The sequence below is a fragment of the Antedon mediterranea genome, chromosome 10 (assembly GCF_964355755.1).
Source record: "Antedon mediterranea chromosome 10, ecAntMedi1.1, whole genome shotgun sequence".
NCBI lineage: Eukaryota > Metazoa > Echinodermata > Crinoidea > Comatulida > Antedonidae > Antedon > Antedon mediterranea.
This window is the reverse complement of record NC_092679.1, coordinates 1,875,086-1,896,226: the sequence shown is the minus strand read 5'-3', so window position 1 is coordinate 1,896,226 and position 21,141 is coordinate 1,875,086. Positions and strand designations below refer to the sequence as shown.

Below are 21,141 nucleotides of genomic sequence, written 5' to 3'. Positions count from 1 at the left end.
CAACATATATATGTCAACAGAGCAGGTATTGAAAAGGTAAGTAGTATTCTGGTTTAATATCAAGGTTGTGAAGTCTTTTTATCATCATTGCAATATCACAATTTTTAACTTGTAATGTTTTTATGTCACTTGTATTGTTGAGGGCCCCTCAAAATCAGCTTCCGCTGGCTGGGTTACCCTCTTGAAATATGGTTGAATAAAATAATAATAAAATAAATAATAAAATTGTTTTTATATCGTAATCTCCATCATCTTCCTCATAGCTGTTTTCTTTCTCATCACTGTCCTCATTTTCATCTTCCTCAACATCATTGTCATCCTCATCCTCATCATTCACACAGTGAAAAGTAGGAGAAATAAATGTTTTTCCTTTTTTCTCCTCCCAGTTACGGAAAACTATGAAGGAGACGCCGGTAGTATTATTGCCTTCACACAGAAGTTACAATGATTTCTTGTTGATGTCTTACATACTCTATCACTACAACCTTCCTCTACCAAGAATAGCAGCTGGAGCAGGTAAGTACCGACTTAAGCTCTGTCTACACTATCAAACTAGTTTGACAAAAAAAAGTGTGATGTACTCAAATATGGTAGTGATATGCCCAAATATGTCCATATATAGGCACATCACATAAAGTTTGATAGCGTAGACACATCTTTAATTGTTGTATTCATACCTTTAAATTCAAAGATATTATCTTTATTACAAACTATTTTACTTTCTCTTAGATTTCATGGCAATGAAATTCATAAATAATGTCCTACGATGGGCTGGTGCTTTCTACATACGCCGTAGTTTTGGTTTGGACAAGCTGTACTGGGCGGTGTTTACGGAGTATGTGCAGAGGTTGATTGTTAATGGAGAGGCACCTTTGGAGTTCTTCTTGGAAGGGACAAGAAGTCGTACCGGGAAATCACTACCACCAAAACTAGGTTTGTTTTTTGGTTTATAATTCAAGATTCAAGATAACTTTATTGTCAAAAAATAAATAAAATAATTTGAAAGGTATTATTATTTTTTTTTTGTTATTTTAAGGTATTTTATGCTGTTATTGTTGTCTTCCTCAATAACAGCATAAAATACCTTAAAATAAGTTAAAGTTAAGTAAGTTAAATAATATATTAATGACAAATTAACTGACTGAATATTATTATCTGACAAACTTTCCTAGTACAGTCAAACCTGCATTAAGAGTACCCTTCGGGCCTAAGCATGTTTTTTTCCTCCTTTTTTTGAAGGCTTATTGTCAGTTGTCTTGGAGCCATTCCTGAAAGGCAAAGTTTCTGATATCAGCTTAATACCCATCGGAGTAAGCTACGAGAGAATCCTTGAGGAAACCTTGTATGCCAGAGAGATGTTAGGAATACCAAAACCCAAGGAATCCACATCTGTAAGAATCTATTACTGCAGTACCAGTGTGCTCACGTAGCCCACTGGGCTAGTTACTGCAGTACCAGTGTGTGCAAGTAGCCCACTGAGCTAATTACTGCAGTACTAGTGTGTACAAGTAGCCCACTGGGCTAATTACTACAGTAGCAGTTTTTAAATAATGGCTTACTGGGCTAGTTACTGTAACATTTACAAACCCAGAAACACATTCAAAAATACATTATCATGTATGCTCTAATCTTACAGTCATACAAGCCTGGTGTTCATTTATCACCAATTGTTTGACAAATTTATAAGTCTCAATTTTTTTTAGGGTCTAATAAAAGCTCGTAGCATATTTGAGGATGACTATGGAAGCATCTACATCAACTTTGGCGAGCCTATCTCAATTCGTAGATTGTGCGAGGGACATGTGGACCGAGCAGCTTATAGTTTAGCACCCAGGTATTCATGATAGTTTAGATAGGGCTGGAATTTTATCAATCTTTTTGCTTTAATCAAATATATTGAATTGAATAAACCATACCTCGGACATACAATATCATTTGAGGGTTTTCTCTTCATCTGTCATCACGTTCTTTAATTTTAATTTCAGGTTTTTATTTTCCTTGACCAAGTCCGACCAAAGATTCATCTTCGAGCTTGCGTACACCGTTCTACTTGAGCAACAGAAGACGCTGGTGATATCACCATGGGTGCTCATTGCTAGTCTCCTACTCCAGTCACCAGGTGGCATTCCACTTGAATACTTGTGCAAGAGAGTTGAATGGCTCAAAGATATTTTTGTAAACTTAGGAGGCAATGTCAAATGGCCAGGTAGATAAAGATAAAGGTTTAGAATATATATGTCTGGTTGATTGCTTTTATGTTGGGTTCCATATATGGGCACATTTTTTGTTCCATAAAGTTGGATAGTGTAGACAGATATTTAGATAAAGGATGAAGGGGAAAGATATAGAGGGGAACTGTGTGGGGTGGGAAATATGAGTATGGTTGTGAAAAGGGATAAAAATAAACTACTGTGCAGGATTAACACTGTAATATATAACAGTAAATAGTAATTAAAATATTTGGGTTTTTTTAGTCACTAAAAGTACATTATCAGTTGTAAAAGCAAGTCTTGCTGTCCATCACACTGCTGCATCGGTATCAAAGAACAACCGTGTCTATATCAACAGCGCCTCCACATGGACTGCACCAGGAGAATCCCATCCAACAGTTGCCATGACGAAAGAAGAGGTCATGACCATAGCAACGACCCACATCCTTTTGGGTAGCTATAGAAACCAGTTGACACCAATGTTGAAGCAAGCAGCTATGATTGCACTGACTTTTGCAAAGCAACCGACACTAAACAAAGGTGATTAAGAAAGAAATTGATATCGTTATCAAGCAGTTTCTAATTAGGCGTTTGGATACTAACTGAGCATTTCAAATGTGCTGTCCCAATTGCTATATTATATGTGTATTTTGTGTAAAAGAATACTTTGCAATCAGCTTTGCTCAAATTGGTCATCAAAGTACTACTGTACACAGTGGGAGGAGGGGGGTATATGGCTGGGCCCCACCTTCTACCCAATACTGTACTTAAAATAATAAATCTTTGTTTCGTTTTACAGATATCATGATGTCACGATACAGGTTCTTAGTGAATTTGATGTCCAAAGAATTTATATTTCACCCTCGCACCTTGGTACAGGTAAATGCAATTAAAAAAAACAAGGCCATATATATGGCTGCAGTCGCATGCTCAAGTTAGTGTTTACCGACCGACCTACATAGTGAGCTGTAGAGTCGCGTGGCACACAACTAAAAATATAGACTAAAAAAAGATGCCAATAATAGCTGCAGCCCGCATCATGTTTTTTCCTTTTCTTGCAGGATTTTGATGCAATTTTACGGAAGTTGGAAGCTTCATATTATCTAGTAATTTCAGATGACAACATCTCATTAACAACGCAGGGGACCACATTGATGCAGTTTTTACAGAAGATGTTCCATCCATTTGTTCTTGGCTACTGGGTCAGTACTTCTTCTCATCTGTCTAGCGGATTTCTCTTCTTCCCATTCCTTTTATACGTGTTGCCCATCAACCATGGCTTTCCAATATGCATATTCTATCAGCAACTAAAGAGCAAGATGAATGTTTTTGGTTTGTAGTAAGCTGTTGTGATATTGGGTTAAAAGAGCCAAATCAAGTACAGGGCAAAGAGAATAAATGATGAATTATGATTTAAATCATTTTTAAATGTATTAATCAATAAATTCAGGGAAGGAAAGTGTATATACAGTCAACTCTCCCAATACTGGACACCTTTGGGCTGGCCAAATATCTGTTTTTTCCTGGAAAGTCTGGTATTGTGAGAGTTTCTGGTTTTCAGAGAGTCCAGTATTGGGAGAGTTTCTGGTTTTCATAGAGTCTGTTATTGGGAGAGTCGACTGTATCATTTTATTATCAATAAATTAATGTTTTCAGTTTGCCTGCCAGTACACACTAAGCTTAAATCCCAATGAAGAGATTTCTACGACCAACAACCTTGCACGTGACATCCAGGACACAGTAGCTTGCAGAATAGCAGAAGGTATGTTATACAAGGGGAGTTGGATAGCCGAATGGTTAGGACACTTGACTGTCGTACAGATAGACCCGGGTTCAATACCCGACAACTCCCAGTCCACTCAGCTGTAAAATGAGTACCTGGTTGAAAATACTAGGGAGAAAAAAGGCGGCGTGGAAAGGAACTGGCCACCCTACCACATAATGCCGAGGCTTAGTACAATGAGCTCCTAACAGCTCATTCCCCTACGTTCAGAGAACACGGGACTCACCTTATGTTATACAAACAGGTTTCCTTCATTGAAAATTTTGATTTGAAACCAAGCCATGCATCTTCTTCAATTTTTCATTGTTGGCTCTAGCTGTGGTGAATACACAGTTAGAAAACTTACATTACATTTGTTTGTTTTTTTGCAGGTGACCTGTTCGAGTATGACATCCTGTCTTTGAACGTGTTAGAAAATGCTGTCAAGACTTGCATACAACTTGGCGGTCTTGTCAATAATAAGTATGTGAAATCAATGTAGATCTGATAGGTGTCATAGGGTTGAATAAAAACTTCATCACATTTTAACTACATTAATTTATATAGAGACTAGTAGATGCAGCTAGTGGTTTGAATTCTTAGCTTCATACGTTTTACTGTCCCATGCTGTTGGTCTTTTAAGCGTATGTCCACAAGCGAGACATCTCTTTGCATTAAACCATAGTGTCTATAATGTACTGGTGCTAGCTGTTCAGTTGATGGGATGGCTAATGGTAAGGTGGGCCATACAGGTTGAATTTACACTTGGTACTTCACGTTTTGATATGCTCCCTATGCTCCCAAGTTGCCTTGATGTCTGAGCATTAGCGGTGTTATTAAACTACTTGCGAAAATTGTAATTAAATTTTGGCTGTTTTTGTACTATATACGAAGTACATCTCGGAGAGTTTCGCCAATCACTCAGGTATCTAAATACTTTTCATTTCAGAAACAAGAAAGTGTTAACAGCAAATCAATCTGCACTAACTGGAATATCTAACAAAATAGGTAGGCTTACTTTCACAAGAATTCAAATTTCAAACCAACAATGTAACGCACAGAAACTGATCAATCAATGGGCATGGTCTATTTGCAAATTCAGGATGATAATACATAAAAACATGTTTTTGAAATATAAACATATATATAAACATGCAGAAGCATTTTGCCATGCAGTTAAGTAATTTAAACTTTTAACCATCTGAAAATTCTATGTCACAGTTAATATAATAAGGAGTTTGACATATGAACGAAAAAACAGGGCTAAATAGGTTAAAATACTAAACTAAGAACATTCTAATTCAGACTAGAAATTGATTGTTGTAATAAGTAGGTTAGAATGATCATTAAAGTATAACAACGAGGTGTTGAATTTCCCACGAGACTGACAAGTCAATGTACCAAGATGAACAAATCAGTCTAGGAATATTAACGAAAGTGGATTGGTTGAGAGTGTGTAGGAACATGACTTGATTTACTTTACATCTGTTGCTTGCATTATTATGCCACTGTAACCTACATATTCACAGATCTTTATCTAAACACAATATTGTTGCTGTTTTTGAATTTAATTTACAGCTGAAACATACACCCCCTCTAACATAGTTGTGCATCTAGAGAATATAACCTATGAATATTCATTAATGGCCATAATGTCACCTATTTACATAAATTCAATGGATATGCCTACATAAAGAGACACCCTATTCATAGTAAATAGGTGTCGTTATGGCCATTAATGAATATTCATAAGTTATTCTGTAGTATCAAATTTTGCAATACCATTTGCAGCTCAAATATATAACATGATCTTAACAAAGTGACCGTTTTATTGTCTCTATTACATTTTTAGAACATACTGAACAATGTCCTCTACAACTACATGCATCATTTAGATATGTTACACATTTTCAAATAAGTAATATATTATATTCTTTGTTTCTGATTTTTAGCCGAAATTATTCAAGTGCCGCACACATTGCGGGAGAAGCCGATAACCAATGGGAAGCTAGTCCAGGCTGCCAAGCTTTAAGAAATCTGGTTAGAGAAGCCAATAGATATCTGGTGCAGTATGGTGAGGATTTCACCCTAAAAAGTCTACAATAATACAAAATGAATTGAGAATGAATAGATTCACAAATGGAACTAAAGTTCTTGGTGGATACTGGCAATGCATGTTGGGATTGGAAATAAAGGGATGATGGGATGGGAATAGATAACTAAAGAAAATATTCTATGATGTTTGTCTTATTTAAGGAAAGAAAAAACATGGTAGTTTAAATTGCAAAAGAATACAAAATAGAAAAAAAAAATTTCAATAAGAATAGCTAAATTTGTGTTCTTAAACAGAAATTGGTACAAAACATTAAATTAGACGAATGTACTCCTTAATTTAGGCCTAGTTTGAATGCAAGTGTGTGCTTATCTCATAAGCGATCTACTGGCCAAGTAAAGTATCAAAACTAATATACAATACATATGCTCATTATTTAAAAGACCCAGTTTTACAAAGGCACTTTTGCCGCTTTTTTGGTAATGACACAACATTCGCACAGAAGTCGTTACATTACATATGGATGATGGGTATTGTCAACCTAAGATCAGCGCCCTGTATTGTCATTACATACCTAAATGTTATCAGGTTAATCACAGCGATTATGGGTTAATGAAGAAAAAATGTATCCTATATTTGCAGGTTTAATAATATGTGTTAATTGGCCCACCATATGTGGATATTAACAATATTAACCCATTTTTAAGGTGATAATCGGGTGATGACAGGTGTGGTATAGTTTAAATGTTTGTTTCATTTACATAACAAGGTGGCGATAATCGTTGTGGAACAGAGAATTGAGAAAACAAATATATTAATCGGCTGATGACCGGTGTGGTACAGTTAAAACAAGAGTTTTTTGGGCCAAATTCGGAGATTATATTGAGAAAACAAATGCCTTGCAAAATACAGAGGCTCCTGACATAGACCCATAACTGAATGTGTATGTATGGTTAACTAACTGAAGACGTTTCGATAACATGAATAATCTATAATGGAAGAAAAACAAAACTAGAAACATCTTATTTAGGATTTAGTTCCTTTTAAATAAATTAAATTATTTATTGATTATGTATTCAAATTATATTGTTTAAACATTTATTTAACCTGAACTGAATTTTTCCAATCAAAGTGTATAAATGAATCATGCAATGATTTGTGATAGATATGTGATTGTAAATATTTCTATACAAGGATTAATTATATAACAAGGATTAATTATTAACAAAAGGATTAACTAGTAATAAACATTTTTTAAGCATACATTTGTACTATCTAAATGATTTTGTATGAATATCTGTGATGGTAAATTAAACACTATTGGAACAAAAAATGTAGTTGACGGTTTATTATATTACTTTCCCTATTATATCTAACTCCAAACTGTAAATATTGGTCAAAAAGGGATACAGGGAGTTGTACAAATTATGTTTACTAAAGTGTAGATAACAGCTGGGTGGATTTAAACTTCTACTATACTACTGTGCCACTAAATATTCCTTATCTATTTACAGTTAATAGTAATTTATTTTCATTTAAAATTTGCAGGGACGTTGTAACAAACGTTTTAGTAGGGGGGGGGGGGGGAGATTCTATGAATGCAGTAAGATCATTCACTTCTACTAGAAGTCTAGAATGTTACCAGGTTAGTTAATATTAAATATTATTCCAGGTACAACACTATTATTGTGTAGGAATTCTCTGCATCCATATTTTTGCTCAATTTAGTAGCCTGTCCATAACGATTATATTAGGTTAATACTATATAATAGTACTGTCAATAACTGAAATAAAATTAATAATCAATAATATAGTTGCATTCTATGTAACTAATAGCACAAATTATATATTATTTTTTTAAAACATTTGGTGAATTTATAATTGTACAGAGCAGGAAAAAACATCAGTTACACATGTCCAATTTTAGAAGAAGCTAAGCACTAAAGCTTGGTTCCCACTAGCACACAACGCAACCGACGAAACGTGCACTAAAGCTTGGTTCCCACTAGCACACAACGCAACCGACGAAACGTAAGGAAATGCCCTTCTAATAATTGTGTTTGCCCCCAACTGCGTGAAATCCAAACTACTTGTTGCGCGACAATGTTAGACTTTCACCTGGTTCATCCCGCGTACTTTTGAGTACGCGCTATACTAAGTTTTCAAGTGTTCTTTTGCCTTGCGTTGTTGGGTTAAATCAAACCGATTTGATTTCCTGTGGCGATGTTTTCAGCACTGTTGTGTTGTCAGTTCCCACGTTTTAATGTTATCACGCAATACAGCACTTGCGTTGATACGTCGCTGTGTCATGGTGGGAACCACGCTTTAGTTTCACCTTTTTTATGCCCTCACCAACTACTTCAAAATCCAGCCATTATTATTATTATTATGTAGCATTTGGTCATTAAAACTATATAACTATTAAGTACAATATTGCCATTTTGTCAATTTTAATTAAAATGTTTATCCTAGCAGGGAAGAGTGAAAGATCTTCCCTGATCCTAGTCAACCTGTTAGAATCTTGAGTTGATTAATTTTTCTTAAACTATTCAAATAGCGTAATATTTGAATCGAGCATCTACTGCATACGTACATACAACTATTGGTTTAATTTACAGGGATAATGGCAAGTAAAAATCTATTAATTTCTTGATAAATTTTCAAATTAATATTTCCATGAATACGGATATGAATATATACAAAATGAAAAATAGAATAATTATATTATAATAAACAACAACCCAGTTGCATAACCTTTATAGATCTCAACTACAAACTTGGGAATACTTAGTAATATCAATTTGTTCTCGATCGATTTCTGGTGACAAAAAGTATAAATTTCATTTGTTTTAATAATTTCAAAATCCCACAATCTAAAATTAATTCGATGTAACATATCTCTAGAGAAAGTTTATTCTGCCATAATTCAAGACATGATATTTTATTTATTGCTAGTAAGTGTATAAAATTATATAACCTATATTTTTGACTCTTGTGTAATATTAAGCACTACTAAATTTACATTTTTCATTAAAAAAATAATTAAACATTATGCAGATCTGTATATTATAGTTTTACTAGTTTATGAGACCCAGGAACAAACTTAGATAATAGATGCCGGCCTTAAGTAATTGGTATCCTTTGAATAATTGAGGAAGATGATTACTCCCACGAGAGGATGTTGCCATTCATTGCTACTTCCCCTAGTGACCAGGATGTTTGTGACATTGACTCCGACCTCATTTTCCTTTTCCTTTCTTCGCAGTTTGCTGAAATTAAGAAAACTTTGAATATGAATGTTAACGGTGCAGAGAGCAATTAACTTGTTTCACACGAATGGTAATCGTGTTCATTACTCAAATGCACCAATTCACACAAACAAGACTGTATAACAAACTACACCCCTCCCACTAACTACACCCTCCCACTAACTACACCCCTCCCACTAACTACACCCCTCCCACTAACTACACTCCTTTCACTAACTACACCCCTCCCACTAACTACACCCCTCCCACTAACTACACCCCTCCCACTAAATACACCCCTCCCACTAACTACACCCCTCCCACTAACTACACCCCTTTCACTAACTACACCCCTTTCACTAACTACACCCCTTTCACTAACTACACCCCTCCCACTAACTACACCCCTCCCACAAACTTTACCCCAGGATGAGTCCACACTAACTAATAAGTAACTATATTGATTGATCATTTTCAGAATAAAAACTCTATATATACAACGAACAATACAAAGTGACAAAGCACTAAAATAGGATTTTCTTCAATTTAGTCAAGAGATTTGAAGATTGTAACACCTAACAAGACCATTTTCCATATTCAAAACTCTAATTCTAAAACCATAGAGGCATATATCTGGAATCTACTGTTTCCACTCTCTGTCACCAGTAATAACCCAATGGCATCTTTACTCTACCGTTTTCTTCTCTCTGTCAATAATAATAACCCATGTCACGCACCAAAGAATGGTGACATCTAGCAATGACTTTAATCACCCTGAAATCTATTTACTTAATTGTTTCCCCTTCACAGTGATATGAACACGATTGCTCCAATTCACACGCATTACCTCTTGAACACTTCATGCACCATTTCTTGACATGACCTTATATTTAGTGGGTGTTACGCACTCGAAAAAATAAAACATATTGTATTACTGCTTCAAGTGAAGAATCTTTCATATACTTGTTTCATGTAAAGAAATATTTAACAATTCCCCATCTTCCCTGTTGAATTTATATTTCCCTAAGTTCTGATTCACTCATGAGAATAATAATACTCCTGATAAAGATAAAGACTTTCTTCCTAACACAATGCAAAATTTCACGTAATACTCGTAAATAGTACTGCAACCTAAAACATATAGAAACATAACCCCTTTATCTATTTATTTCTCGCATTAAGCACATGTTAGCACCAATTCACACATAGGAAACAATTTAACGCAACACTCCACGACAGTACTGTGACCCCAGACACTTAATGTGAACCCTCCCTAAAGAATACAAACAACCTTCCTGAATTGAAACGTAAGTTTTTTTTTCAGCTTCTGTTAAATTGTGTTAATAGTACAACCATCTGTCTCTATGTATTAGATATCGCAGGCTAATTGGCCTATTAATGAGCTAGTCTAGTTATAGTCTGATTTAGCGTCGATTTACGCCTTAAATATACCTCACCCGTCACAATAACCAGCGGTAAACTAGACTTGTTCACGTATCTGGATCAACGACAACGGAAACTAGGATAAAACAGCCATAAAACCTAACACAAAGTTCAACAGTTCAAACTCAATTCATTTTACTTTCAAATAGAACACCCCTGTTCTCAATAATGAAACAGTCGGTAAACATTAGCAGTATAGAGTCTATAATAGATTTAAGAATAATATTAGGCCTTCCTATTTTGGGATAGGGAAATTTATAATTTTGCAGCGAATTGTAGATTGAAAATTAAATTCACTGCACTTATTAACACCATTTTACATGTCGCATATCAATCTCTGTCTGATTTATTTATGTCAACAACTTTCACGAACGCGATCACTGACTTTTGTGGAGCAACACAAACACTTGAGAGAATTTAAATTGGAACGTATTTAGTATGTTGAAAGAAAAACTGAAATTGAAGCAAGGAGATAAATACCAAACTAAGAATTTCCATATGTTACTTTTAGGCAGCAACAGACACCTATATCAAGACAAACTATTGTATTCAGAGGACACCCCTATTCAGGGCATTCAAGGGGTTCTACCTTTGTTGAGTTGGCATAACTTTAGAGGGTGCTACCTCTGTTCAGTGGGCATCGCTTCAGGGGGCACTACTTCTATTCAGTTGGCACTAATTTAGGAGGCACCACTTCTGTTCAGGGGGCATCACTTTAGGGAAAACTACCTCTGTTCAGTGGGGGAACCACTTTAGGGGGCACTAGTCCTTTTCAGTTGGTATCATTTTAGGAGGCGGAACTCCTTTCATGATGAAACTTTTTCAGTATTGAAGCAAATAGTGATTACGGTCTATTTCTAAAGCTCTGTCTACACTATCAAACTTTATGTCACAAAAAAATGTAATGTAACCATATATGGACATGATGATGTCATATCACTACCATATTTGGGCACATCACACTTTTGTTGTCTAGTTTGATAGTGTAGAACTTTACACACCTTCATAGACAGTTTGAGTGAGTCAATTTCATCTTTTTGAGACGTTAGTTTTTCATTCAAGCTACACAGGTGATCACTCATCATTTTCAGTTGGTCGTCATAGCTACGGGATGTCGTCGACAATTCACCCTGAAAAAAAATATATTTAAGATTGAGTAATTATCTTTGTTCATTAAAAACAAGCTTAAATTACTATGCGCCCTCATCAAAATACCATGCGCCTTAAAACAACCCTGATAGATAACTGGTTTTAAAAGAAATTCTAAATACAGACCAAGCTATCGAAGACTTTATTATTTTAAAGAGAAACCTGTAGAAAACATAATTCAAAATCAATATATAAAATGGTTTAAAGTGGTTGTAAAATGTCTAGAACATCCCTTAAAACGATTAACTACTTTAATGACAAGGAATCAGTAAATGTCCCTGACTATTTATTTGTCCTACTTTACAACAACCTACATACACATCAGCTGATCAGAACAGAACCAATTTTCAATTGCTTTAAGTATCAAAACCTCCAAGTATATTAATCATTCAAAAGATGACACCATTCAATATACATCAACAAATGTTTGATTGCTTTTACTAGCTTTTTTTTTTATTTGCAGACTATTAAAATGAGGTTTACGACATAAAGTCATAAAAATTGATCGAAAAAATGGAACTGGGTAACAGACTTAACAAAATAGATAAACTGTTGATATTTGATGGTATATCTAGAAAAATAATTTGATGTCGGTGCTAAATGGCTGCCGTGTAAAATAAATTGTAGGGATGTTATTGATAGGATAACGATACAAAAGCCAGTCAGCAATTTGTTAGTTATTCTTGGCCTAGAAATGAAACGTCATTAACCCATTTATTTTTTTTTAGTTTCAATATTATACACCAACAAGTAAACGAGGAAAACAAATCTATATTTGTAATGAAGTGGGGTGTATGAATGCTAGGAGAGATTATTAAAATAATTCAATAATGTATTTATTTAATATATATTTCATTATTTATATAATTATTTATTTGCTTATATTATGCAACTTTCATTAAACCATGTTCAAGAATCAAATGACGGAAATAAAATAATAATACAAAATAAAATAAACAAAATAATAAAAAATAAAATAATAATAAACAAATTTAACAAACATTAAATATTCCATAAAAGGTAAAATGATGACATCTATAATACAAAATAAGTAACTTCATCTCACACATCAATTAATTTATCAAAATATAGCAACAGCAAATAAATCATTATTAAATCACATATTTATTTCTCCACGAAAAGGTCACATTGGGTCCAATAATGGCAAAACAATTCATTACGTACATTAAGAATATAAATACTTAATAACAAAGATGATTTTTAATAATGAAATTCCTGATTATATTAGATTACAGCCTTTATCAAAATCAATTATAGGTTGAATTACCCCCTCTACCAAAATCAACTATGGGACTAATTACCCCCTCTACCAAAATCAATGGGTTGAATCACCCACCTATATCAAAATCGTAGCTACACTGATGAATCAAATACACTTGAACTTGACAAAACAAAAAACCTCATTAGCAGACAAAACACAAACTTTCAAATGACCTATATCTATCATTAGTAACCTATATTTCGATAATTTGACCCAGAACAACCTATATTAATGGTCAGCTGACCAGAATATCAGTTATCTGACCTTTCAACATTATGAAGTTCAGTATCAGCATGGTCTTAATGTCCAATACAGGTCAGTAGCAAGTGGACAAAGACTGGATAATAACACCCGACTGAATTGAGGTCAGATATTAATATGCCAATCAGGATTGTAATATTGCTATTAATATTTAAATGGAAGAAATTATGGTTTTGTGATTAGTTATTATATTTGCCTTTCACAGCTCTATAATTTTGAAATATTAATAAAGAGCATATGGTAGTCACTGTTTTATTGTGAAATAACCAGGTAGGCTTGAAAAGTAAAGATTGTAATATTGCTATTAATATTTAAATGGAAGAAATTATGGTTTTGTGATTAGTTATTATATTTGCCTTTTACAGCTCTATAATTTTGAAATATTAATAAAGAGCATATGGTAGTCACTGTTTTATTGTGAAATAACCAGGTAGGCTTGAAAAGTAAACAAACATATAAAATATAATCAGACTTAAAGTACACAGTTGGTCACACTGTACATTGATATGGCGTGAATAAATTAATGGCCAGAAATAAGCTATGGTAATTATGTAATTGATCCTTATCAATAGTGTGCAATTACAAAGGAAAGCAATTTACACCGGAACAACAAATAACGGCAAGAACCTATCACCGACGCTCTAAATATCGCTCCCGGTAACATGTGCTTCGAAATCAATTCTTGATACAGTTGAAGATCGCGATAATTTCAATATTACAACATCATGAATAATTCGTTCAGACTATTATTTATCTTTTATGACCTATATACAATTTATGATGGCCATACAAAAAGATAGGATTTAATTACCAGAGTAATTCAGTCTTGTGGGCTTTTGATCAATATAGTCTGATTTCATAACCAGTTTAATATGTCATTTTGTTCATTTATTAGAACTTAGAACAGAAATAAACAACATTTCTCTGTTCCGTATTAAGAATCCTCTTAAATCACCAAACGGATGGATTCCTCCATTCCTATCCAAACCCTTTGGTATATTATGTATACATCAAAGGGTACAATTTAATTAATGTTTTTTTAATCATTATTCCATTTTTCTATAGAGCATTATTAAATGTTTAAACAATTCCTCAAGAATTAATTTGATATGATTTTGTTGGCGATGCTTAAACATTTAATCATATGAAGCTAAATAGAATTTGACACTTGAAACGTGCTTAAGACACCCCACGCCTCACCGCAAACAATCGCTAATACGACTGGAAACAAAAGACGCTTGTAAATCCTGGTCACCTAATAAGCACTCGAACTGAACTTGTGTTCATCGTTTTGACCAATATCTGAACTTGTTTTCTCTCACTTGAGCCCACATTCAACTAAGTGACCTCAAAATGAACCTATTTTACCTATCTCAACCTGTTTCTATAGGCTTTTCTTAATGGACTATATAATTTGACCTGAATAAGCTGATACTTAATGGTGCGCAGTGCGCTATGCATGAAAGCAGCACCAATAGACAAGTCAGTTCATAAACAATGATAAATCACCTCAAAACATCGCAGTCAAACAATACGCTCAAGGTGTAGCAGGAGAAAAGTTACACCGGATTAATCCATTTCTACATTAGGGGTAGATTATGTAACAACTAAGGATCAGTAAAGCAGATTGTTTTAAGTCTTTACCTTTTTAGATATTAGTTTGTTCGTTCCATTGATGTGAATGTGACCTGGTTTTTGGGCTTGTAAAAGATTAATTTAATGACAAAAACAATGACAGTAGGAGTAAACAAAGGCAAATATTAATAAATACAAGATCGATCAATCTAAATTTGCACTATTGTTAAATACATGTTTATTGATTTTAATAATATTAATTGTTTAATAATAGCAATGCATCGTCTGGCCGCATAGGTAAACTGTACTATTTTCTCAACTTTTGTACTTATCTCTTTCTCTCGAATTTATTAAAAATAAATGCAAAATTACAAAAATACTTTTATTCAATTATCATAATTTATTAGTAATTATATTTTCACAGTACTGTAAAGTCCTTTTTTTTTCTGAATGTGCCCAATATAAGTTTTTTACAAAAATGATAAAACGGTAATATTTTATTTTAATTTCATAATTGATTTAACAACAAGGGCGTTACTTATTGTGACTGTAATTTGATGTATTTTATGCAAATTTTCATAGAATTTCCCTACTTTGAAGATAATTTTGAATAAATTGAAGTGGAAATAAGATATATCGTATAAAGGTGTGAATGGTCAAATCAAATGTTGATCAATATGCTTTGATCATCCTCAGGAATGAGAAATAAAATACTGATTATATAGGTCAGTCAACAACAAACAACAAACAAGAAAACAAAATGTACTAATACAGTACAATAATTAAAGCTAGGAATCTATGACACGTTGTTAGTAGTGTACTTATATTTCAGTGTCATTACTGATGAGGTGCACTATTTTAAAATCATCTGTCAATATATAACAACACACATTATCAACATTATGCTATCATACTTTAAACAAATGCACTTGTTCACAATCTACAATTAAAATCACCTGCCAATATAGACAACTTCTCAACATTATGGTATTATACTTTTTACCAATGCACTTGCTAAGTTCACAGTGTACAATTAGGAACCAAGGGATGTGGAAATAAGTAGGGCAACGAATGGATGATGTATACAAAACTGGAAATATTAACAATATCTGACTGCTCTAACCAAGTAGAAAATTCATGCTTAAACCTTCTAAATATTAATTGTAAAATCAACATTTTAAAAATTACAATTAAGAATCAGCGTTGAAAATGCAATTTTACACAGAAAACAGTCTTGTTTTATTTTTTCGGTTTTTGTCAAATTTATCAATTGTATTTAGGTTTAAGGTTAATATGTTTCATGGTTTTTCACAAGCGCCTTGAGTACTTTAGTGGATATGTGCGCTGTATAAATCTTATTATTATTATTATTGTCATTATTAACTAAAAATAAAATTATACAGAGTGCGTCCATCCGTGCCACTCTGGGTATAAATACACCTTAAAGTTTGGTGCCCACTAGGGTGCAACGCAATGATGTATGTACACACGCTCGCTTGTGATTGAGTGGGAATCAAGCTTTTATTTAATGGAAAGTGATCTGGTTTTTATACAATATGTTTGCTCCACACCGAGAGATGACCCAATTGCGTCAAGAAGCGGGGCTAGGCTTAAATCCAAGTTAGTGCTATACTTATAATCCAGAGTATATTATTGGAAGGGTTGGCTTGATTGTTACTGCCTAAGGCTTCATATCCAACTGATATGTTATGCTATAATGAACACATTCTTTAATGTTCCAATTCTGTTGTTATTCTTCAACAAAGTTGGCCTATTTTTAAAGAACCGCTGACACAATTTCGCGGTATTTGGTCGCGACATACTCTCGTTATCCCGCATGTACTAACGATGAACAACAAAAGTTCATGTTATTAGTTTAATATAGACTCAGTAGTGGTACTCGTCTGGTTACCCAGCTGCTGTGAGAATGAATGCCAACGTCTACTGTGCGTTCAATGTTCACATAACGTAATGTGTTTTTAAAAAAACATATACTCATGCCTAGATCCTTGTAACAACAAACTTGGCACAAAATCTCTCTATATCATTCATGATTATCTTAATTCGATTCCGACTAAAAGCATTTAGCCTCCGGAGTTTAAGGAGCCAGAAAAAAAAGAACAAATAATGCGTATATATATAGATCGGTAATCTCAGAAAACACCAAAGGCAAACGCCACGGCTTTGTCGATAGGTCGACACACAGCCAGATTGGTATGCTTCTTAAGCGATATTCCTCATTAGAACTACCGGTATAAAAGTACAAGCATTGGCTAAAAAAATTGAACATTAAGTTCATGACCTTAAGTTCATTGCCTGGAATATTATTTCATAAAGTGCATTGAATAGAGTTATTGATATAATGCACTATAGAGAAAATGCATAAAATTTAATCATTAACTACCCTGTGTGAACTGTACAGTAGTCACTGTATTACTCAATCAATTGAAAAATTATCATAATCCTAATTTGAATTTATAAGAATGTTCATGCACCACATTCTAATAAACATCAAGTAGCAACCCCTGTATGGAGGCCAGATCTGAACCAATTATGTAATTAATAAAATAACAAAATTTAGCATTTCTAAATTGTACATTTCTAAATATCAAAGCTCTACATGGACGGGTGTGTCATGAACATCATTTCTCTTCCCAACGCTACCCCTGGAAACAATCCCATGACTGCATTAACCCTACTCTACGAGTAAATACTCTTTGCCTCCTTATTTCACTAAGGTAAGCACCCTTGCCTCTTAGCTCACCTCATACCTATCTACAACCACAATGATACTACATTTAACTTAATATTATTCCATCAATTGCGGCCACAAAAGCTGATTCAATTCCTGATCTATTTTTTGAACCAGTTTTATGAGACCGTATGTTTATCTTTAACTTTAAGAGTGAATTAAAATCTAAATATAGCGTGGTTTGTGTTTTTATTGTGTTACATTTATTTATATAGTATTTTAAACTCTGTGAAATCTCTTAAGGACAATGAACTATAAATCGTAAATATAACTATTATAAGATGTAAATCTATTTAGATCTTCATCATATTTCTTTTTAAATTATTGTCTATAACCTCATTACAAACATGACTAGAATACTTCAAAATTAAAATGAACAGTACACATGTAGATAATTGATAGCTGTGTGGATGCAGTCATATGAATCACTTAAACATGACGTCTTTATACGGTACAACTACAAACATCTTCATAACAATGATTCAAAGATATTAACTTCAACTTTGCAATAAACAATAAATAGAGCTTACAATTTGCGACGACCCAGGAAAAAGTTAGGTCATGTCACAAATTTAAGGAAAACCATGTTAAAATCGAAGGAATTTCATTATGGAAGAAATTCTCCAGTGAACTTAATGTATATATTTCGAAAACTATTAAATTTAATGACAATTTTTAATTTATTTGCATATGTATTAGTATTTTGTTGGAAATCCTTTTGCAATTATTATTTAACAACTGATTTTCATCTATTTATTGAAATTGATATTTAAATGGGCTCTTTCTTTTATAAGCATTTTCTTCTAGAATTTCCCATTTTCTTTTTTTAAATCAGTAATTTTATTTTGTTTGAAAGATCTATCGTTCAAAGAAAATAAAGAAGTTATCATTATCAAGAAAGAAGAGTTGTATTGACATCAAGTCGGCTGTCATCAAACACAGAATATAACATTATGTGTACTCAATCAAGTGGTTGGGAAAAAAACCCCAAAAGCTCCAGAAAAAAATTTATATTCATCATTTCACAGGTCACGTTCAAGCGAATCTTCAATTTATTTAAAAAATATTTTATTAAAAAATGTTGATGATTGCATGGCTGACAAAAAAGAAAACCGCGGAAAACGTCTCAAATTAAAAATGCTAGCACACTAATGAAATGCAAAAAGGTTCATAGCCTCACGATGTGAGATGTAGAAAGAAAATATCCCAGGTTGCCCCACAGCTAGCGGCAAAAATGTTTAAGAACATGAACTCATAACATGGTGACATTCTCAAAGTACATGAACTTTCAATATGGATTTGAAAAAAATGTCTTTTTACCTTTGTTCAGAAAAAAATCCAATCATCAGCGAGTTCTTATTAGGCCTATCCAACGTCGGGTGTGGTCTATTTCAAATTATGATTCAAATTTGGCCAAGAAAAAAGTAATAATCAGTAGCAGATTCATGATTTTCAAATGACGACACCCTACGGATCGAAGACCTACTGTTTACCTAAGGCTGGTACAGAAATAAAGAGTGTTGTCTAGACTCTAATGATTTGTAGCATGGGAACATGGGCTAATCTTTAACTATAAACATTTTCCCAGTAGTAGTTTTACTAGACACTGTGCAGAAAGGTAAATTGAATGTACTGGATTTGATTCAAGAATGTTGGTCAATAATCGGCAAAAAGCATCAAATGGGGCAGGATGGGGGTGGGGGAGGAGGGGAGGAACGAGCGAGGACTGGAATTGAAGCCCCTGCATCATCCACTATCCGGAAGTATAATTTGCGTATGTATCACAACATCCTGCACAATGCACGTCTGAAAGCGAATTTCTCCGTATCTAGGAATTTAGGTCTTGGCAATTGGGAATACACACAGCATAGCATGTCAAAATGACACAGCCACTCATTGCCAAATCAGCGTGATCAAGACAATCTCTGATATTAATTACTTTTGATTGCTTTCTGTTTTCCTTCAACTTTGAAATCTGCAACAATTATTTATTCTCACGAGATATGACTTACAGACTTTAAAGAGTAAACAAAAAATAAAATTGTTCAAAATTAATAACAATCTAGTTTCAATAGACGAATTTCGATAAAAAGAGTAAGCTAAAATGTCATTATTTAAAGGTCTTGCAGATCTAAATTGATTGATTCAAAGTCCTGGGTTTAAATCTCACAAAGAGTGAGGAGTGTACTCTTATTTAGAAGCATGCATTTCCAGGTGTAAAGCTGTAAAAGTGGTTTCTGTTATTCATAAATACATTTCTTGTTAAACCCTAGGGTCCTCGGTTCGAATCTGGCAAGTATCACAATTTAATTTGATAAAATACCTCAATTCCCTGAGCATATTAATGCAATTAGTGAACAATATACGACTCATGATTTCATGACATTAAAGACCTGTTTCCACTGTAGACTAAAAGACCTGTTTCCACTGTAGACTAAAGACATGTTTCCACTGTAGACTAAAGACATGTTTCCACTGTAGACTAAAGACATGTTTCCACTGTAGACTAAAGACATGTTTCCACTGTAGACTAAAGACATGTTTCCACTGTAGACTAAAGACATGTTTCCACTGTAGACTAAAGACCTGTTTCTACTGTAGAGTAACGACCTATTTCCACTGATCAATGATTCAAATCATACTGTTTGTTTGCGTACAGAACTGATACAGCTAAAACAACCTTTCATCTAAGTAAATTGTATGCAAAATACAGTAGTACATCTGCTTCAGAACGCCCCTATTAATGGGATGTTGGACACCTATTTGGGGGACATCTATTAGGGGACACTTGTTGTGAGCTAAAGGTATTCTCTTTATATGGGTTCCTGTGGTAATGTGATTGATTTTTAAGCATGTTAAAGCGATTGTTACATTGATGCCTTTACAGCTCTTTAACTAACACATTTAATTGTTTTAATTGTTTCTATATTAGCCTCATACAGGCCACCTGTCTTCATTACTACTGTATCAAGCTGTCTATTTCATTTCCTAACGTCTGCCCGGCTTAAAAATACCGAAATCAGAGCTATGTGCAGCTGGACCACTGAGTCAGTGTATACAGTGTAAAAATAACTTTCTAATTTTAACTTGTAAATGATACTGTTCTAATTCCAATAGATTTCTCTCATGCTTGCCACTGTTGGCAGATATTTTAAAGAATTCATTTTTTATAAATCATGTGACCAAATATAATCAAATGAGTATAATCCTACTCCCTAATTTAGACCAAATATTGGCACAAGACATTGTTAGTACAATCCCACCCCCTAATATTGGCACAAGACATTGTTAGTACAATCCGAGTACAATCCCACCCCCTAATATTGGCACAAGACATTGTTAGTACAATCCGAGTACAATCCCACCCCCTAATATTGGCACAAGACATTGTTAGTACAATCCGAGT

At 33.7% G+C, this 21,141-nt stretch overlaps 2 protein-coding genes across 2 annotated transcripts in view; one reads left to right on the top strand and one right to left on the bottom strand.

The window, feature by feature from the left end:
- The first annotated feature begins 398 nt into the window (after positions 1–398).
- LOC140060887 (dihydroxyacetone phosphate acyltransferase-like) lies at positions 399–6,078 on the top strand. The gene is made up of 11 exons (XM_072107249.1): positions 399–516; positions 730–933; positions 1,240–1,391; positions 1,704–1,834; positions 1,986–2,206; positions 2,475–2,750; positions 3,010–3,089; positions 3,272–3,412; positions 3,867–3,972; positions 4,365–4,455; positions 5,925–6,078. The coding sequence occupies exons 1-11, from the start codon at positions 399–401 to the stop codon at positions 6,076–6,078; spliced, it is 1,674 nt and encodes a 557-aa protein (XP_071963350.1).
- Positions 6,079–7,238: 1,160 nt separating this feature from the next.
- Positions 7,239–21,141, bottom strand: part of LOC140060895 (protein phosphatase 1 regulatory subunit 21-like) — a 54,399-nt gene continuing 40,496 nt past the window's right edge. The window contains exons 18-19 of the mRNA XM_072107260.1: positions 11,718–11,846; positions 7,239–9,294 (exon numbers count right to left, since the gene is read on the bottom strand). Of these exons, the coding sequence (XP_071963361.1) occupies positions 9,265–9,294; positions 11,718–11,846 (159 nt within the window). The 3' untranslated portion in view covers positions 7,239–9,264. The remainder of the gene's footprint in view (positions 9,295–11,717; positions 11,847–21,141) is intronic.

Coding starts and splice junctions, on each gene's coding strand:
- LOC140060887 (XM_072107249.1), top strand. CDS start 399: ATGAAGGAGACGCCGGTAGTATTATTGCCTTCACACAGAAGTTACAAT. Junction 2,751..3,009: donor GCAACCGACACTAAACAAAG/GTGATTAAGAAA, acceptor TTCGTTTTACAG/ATATCATGATGTCACGATAC. Junction 4,456..5,924: donor GGCGGTCTTGTCAATAATAA/GTATGTGAAATC, acceptor TCTGATTTTTAG/CCGAAATTATTCAAGTGCCG.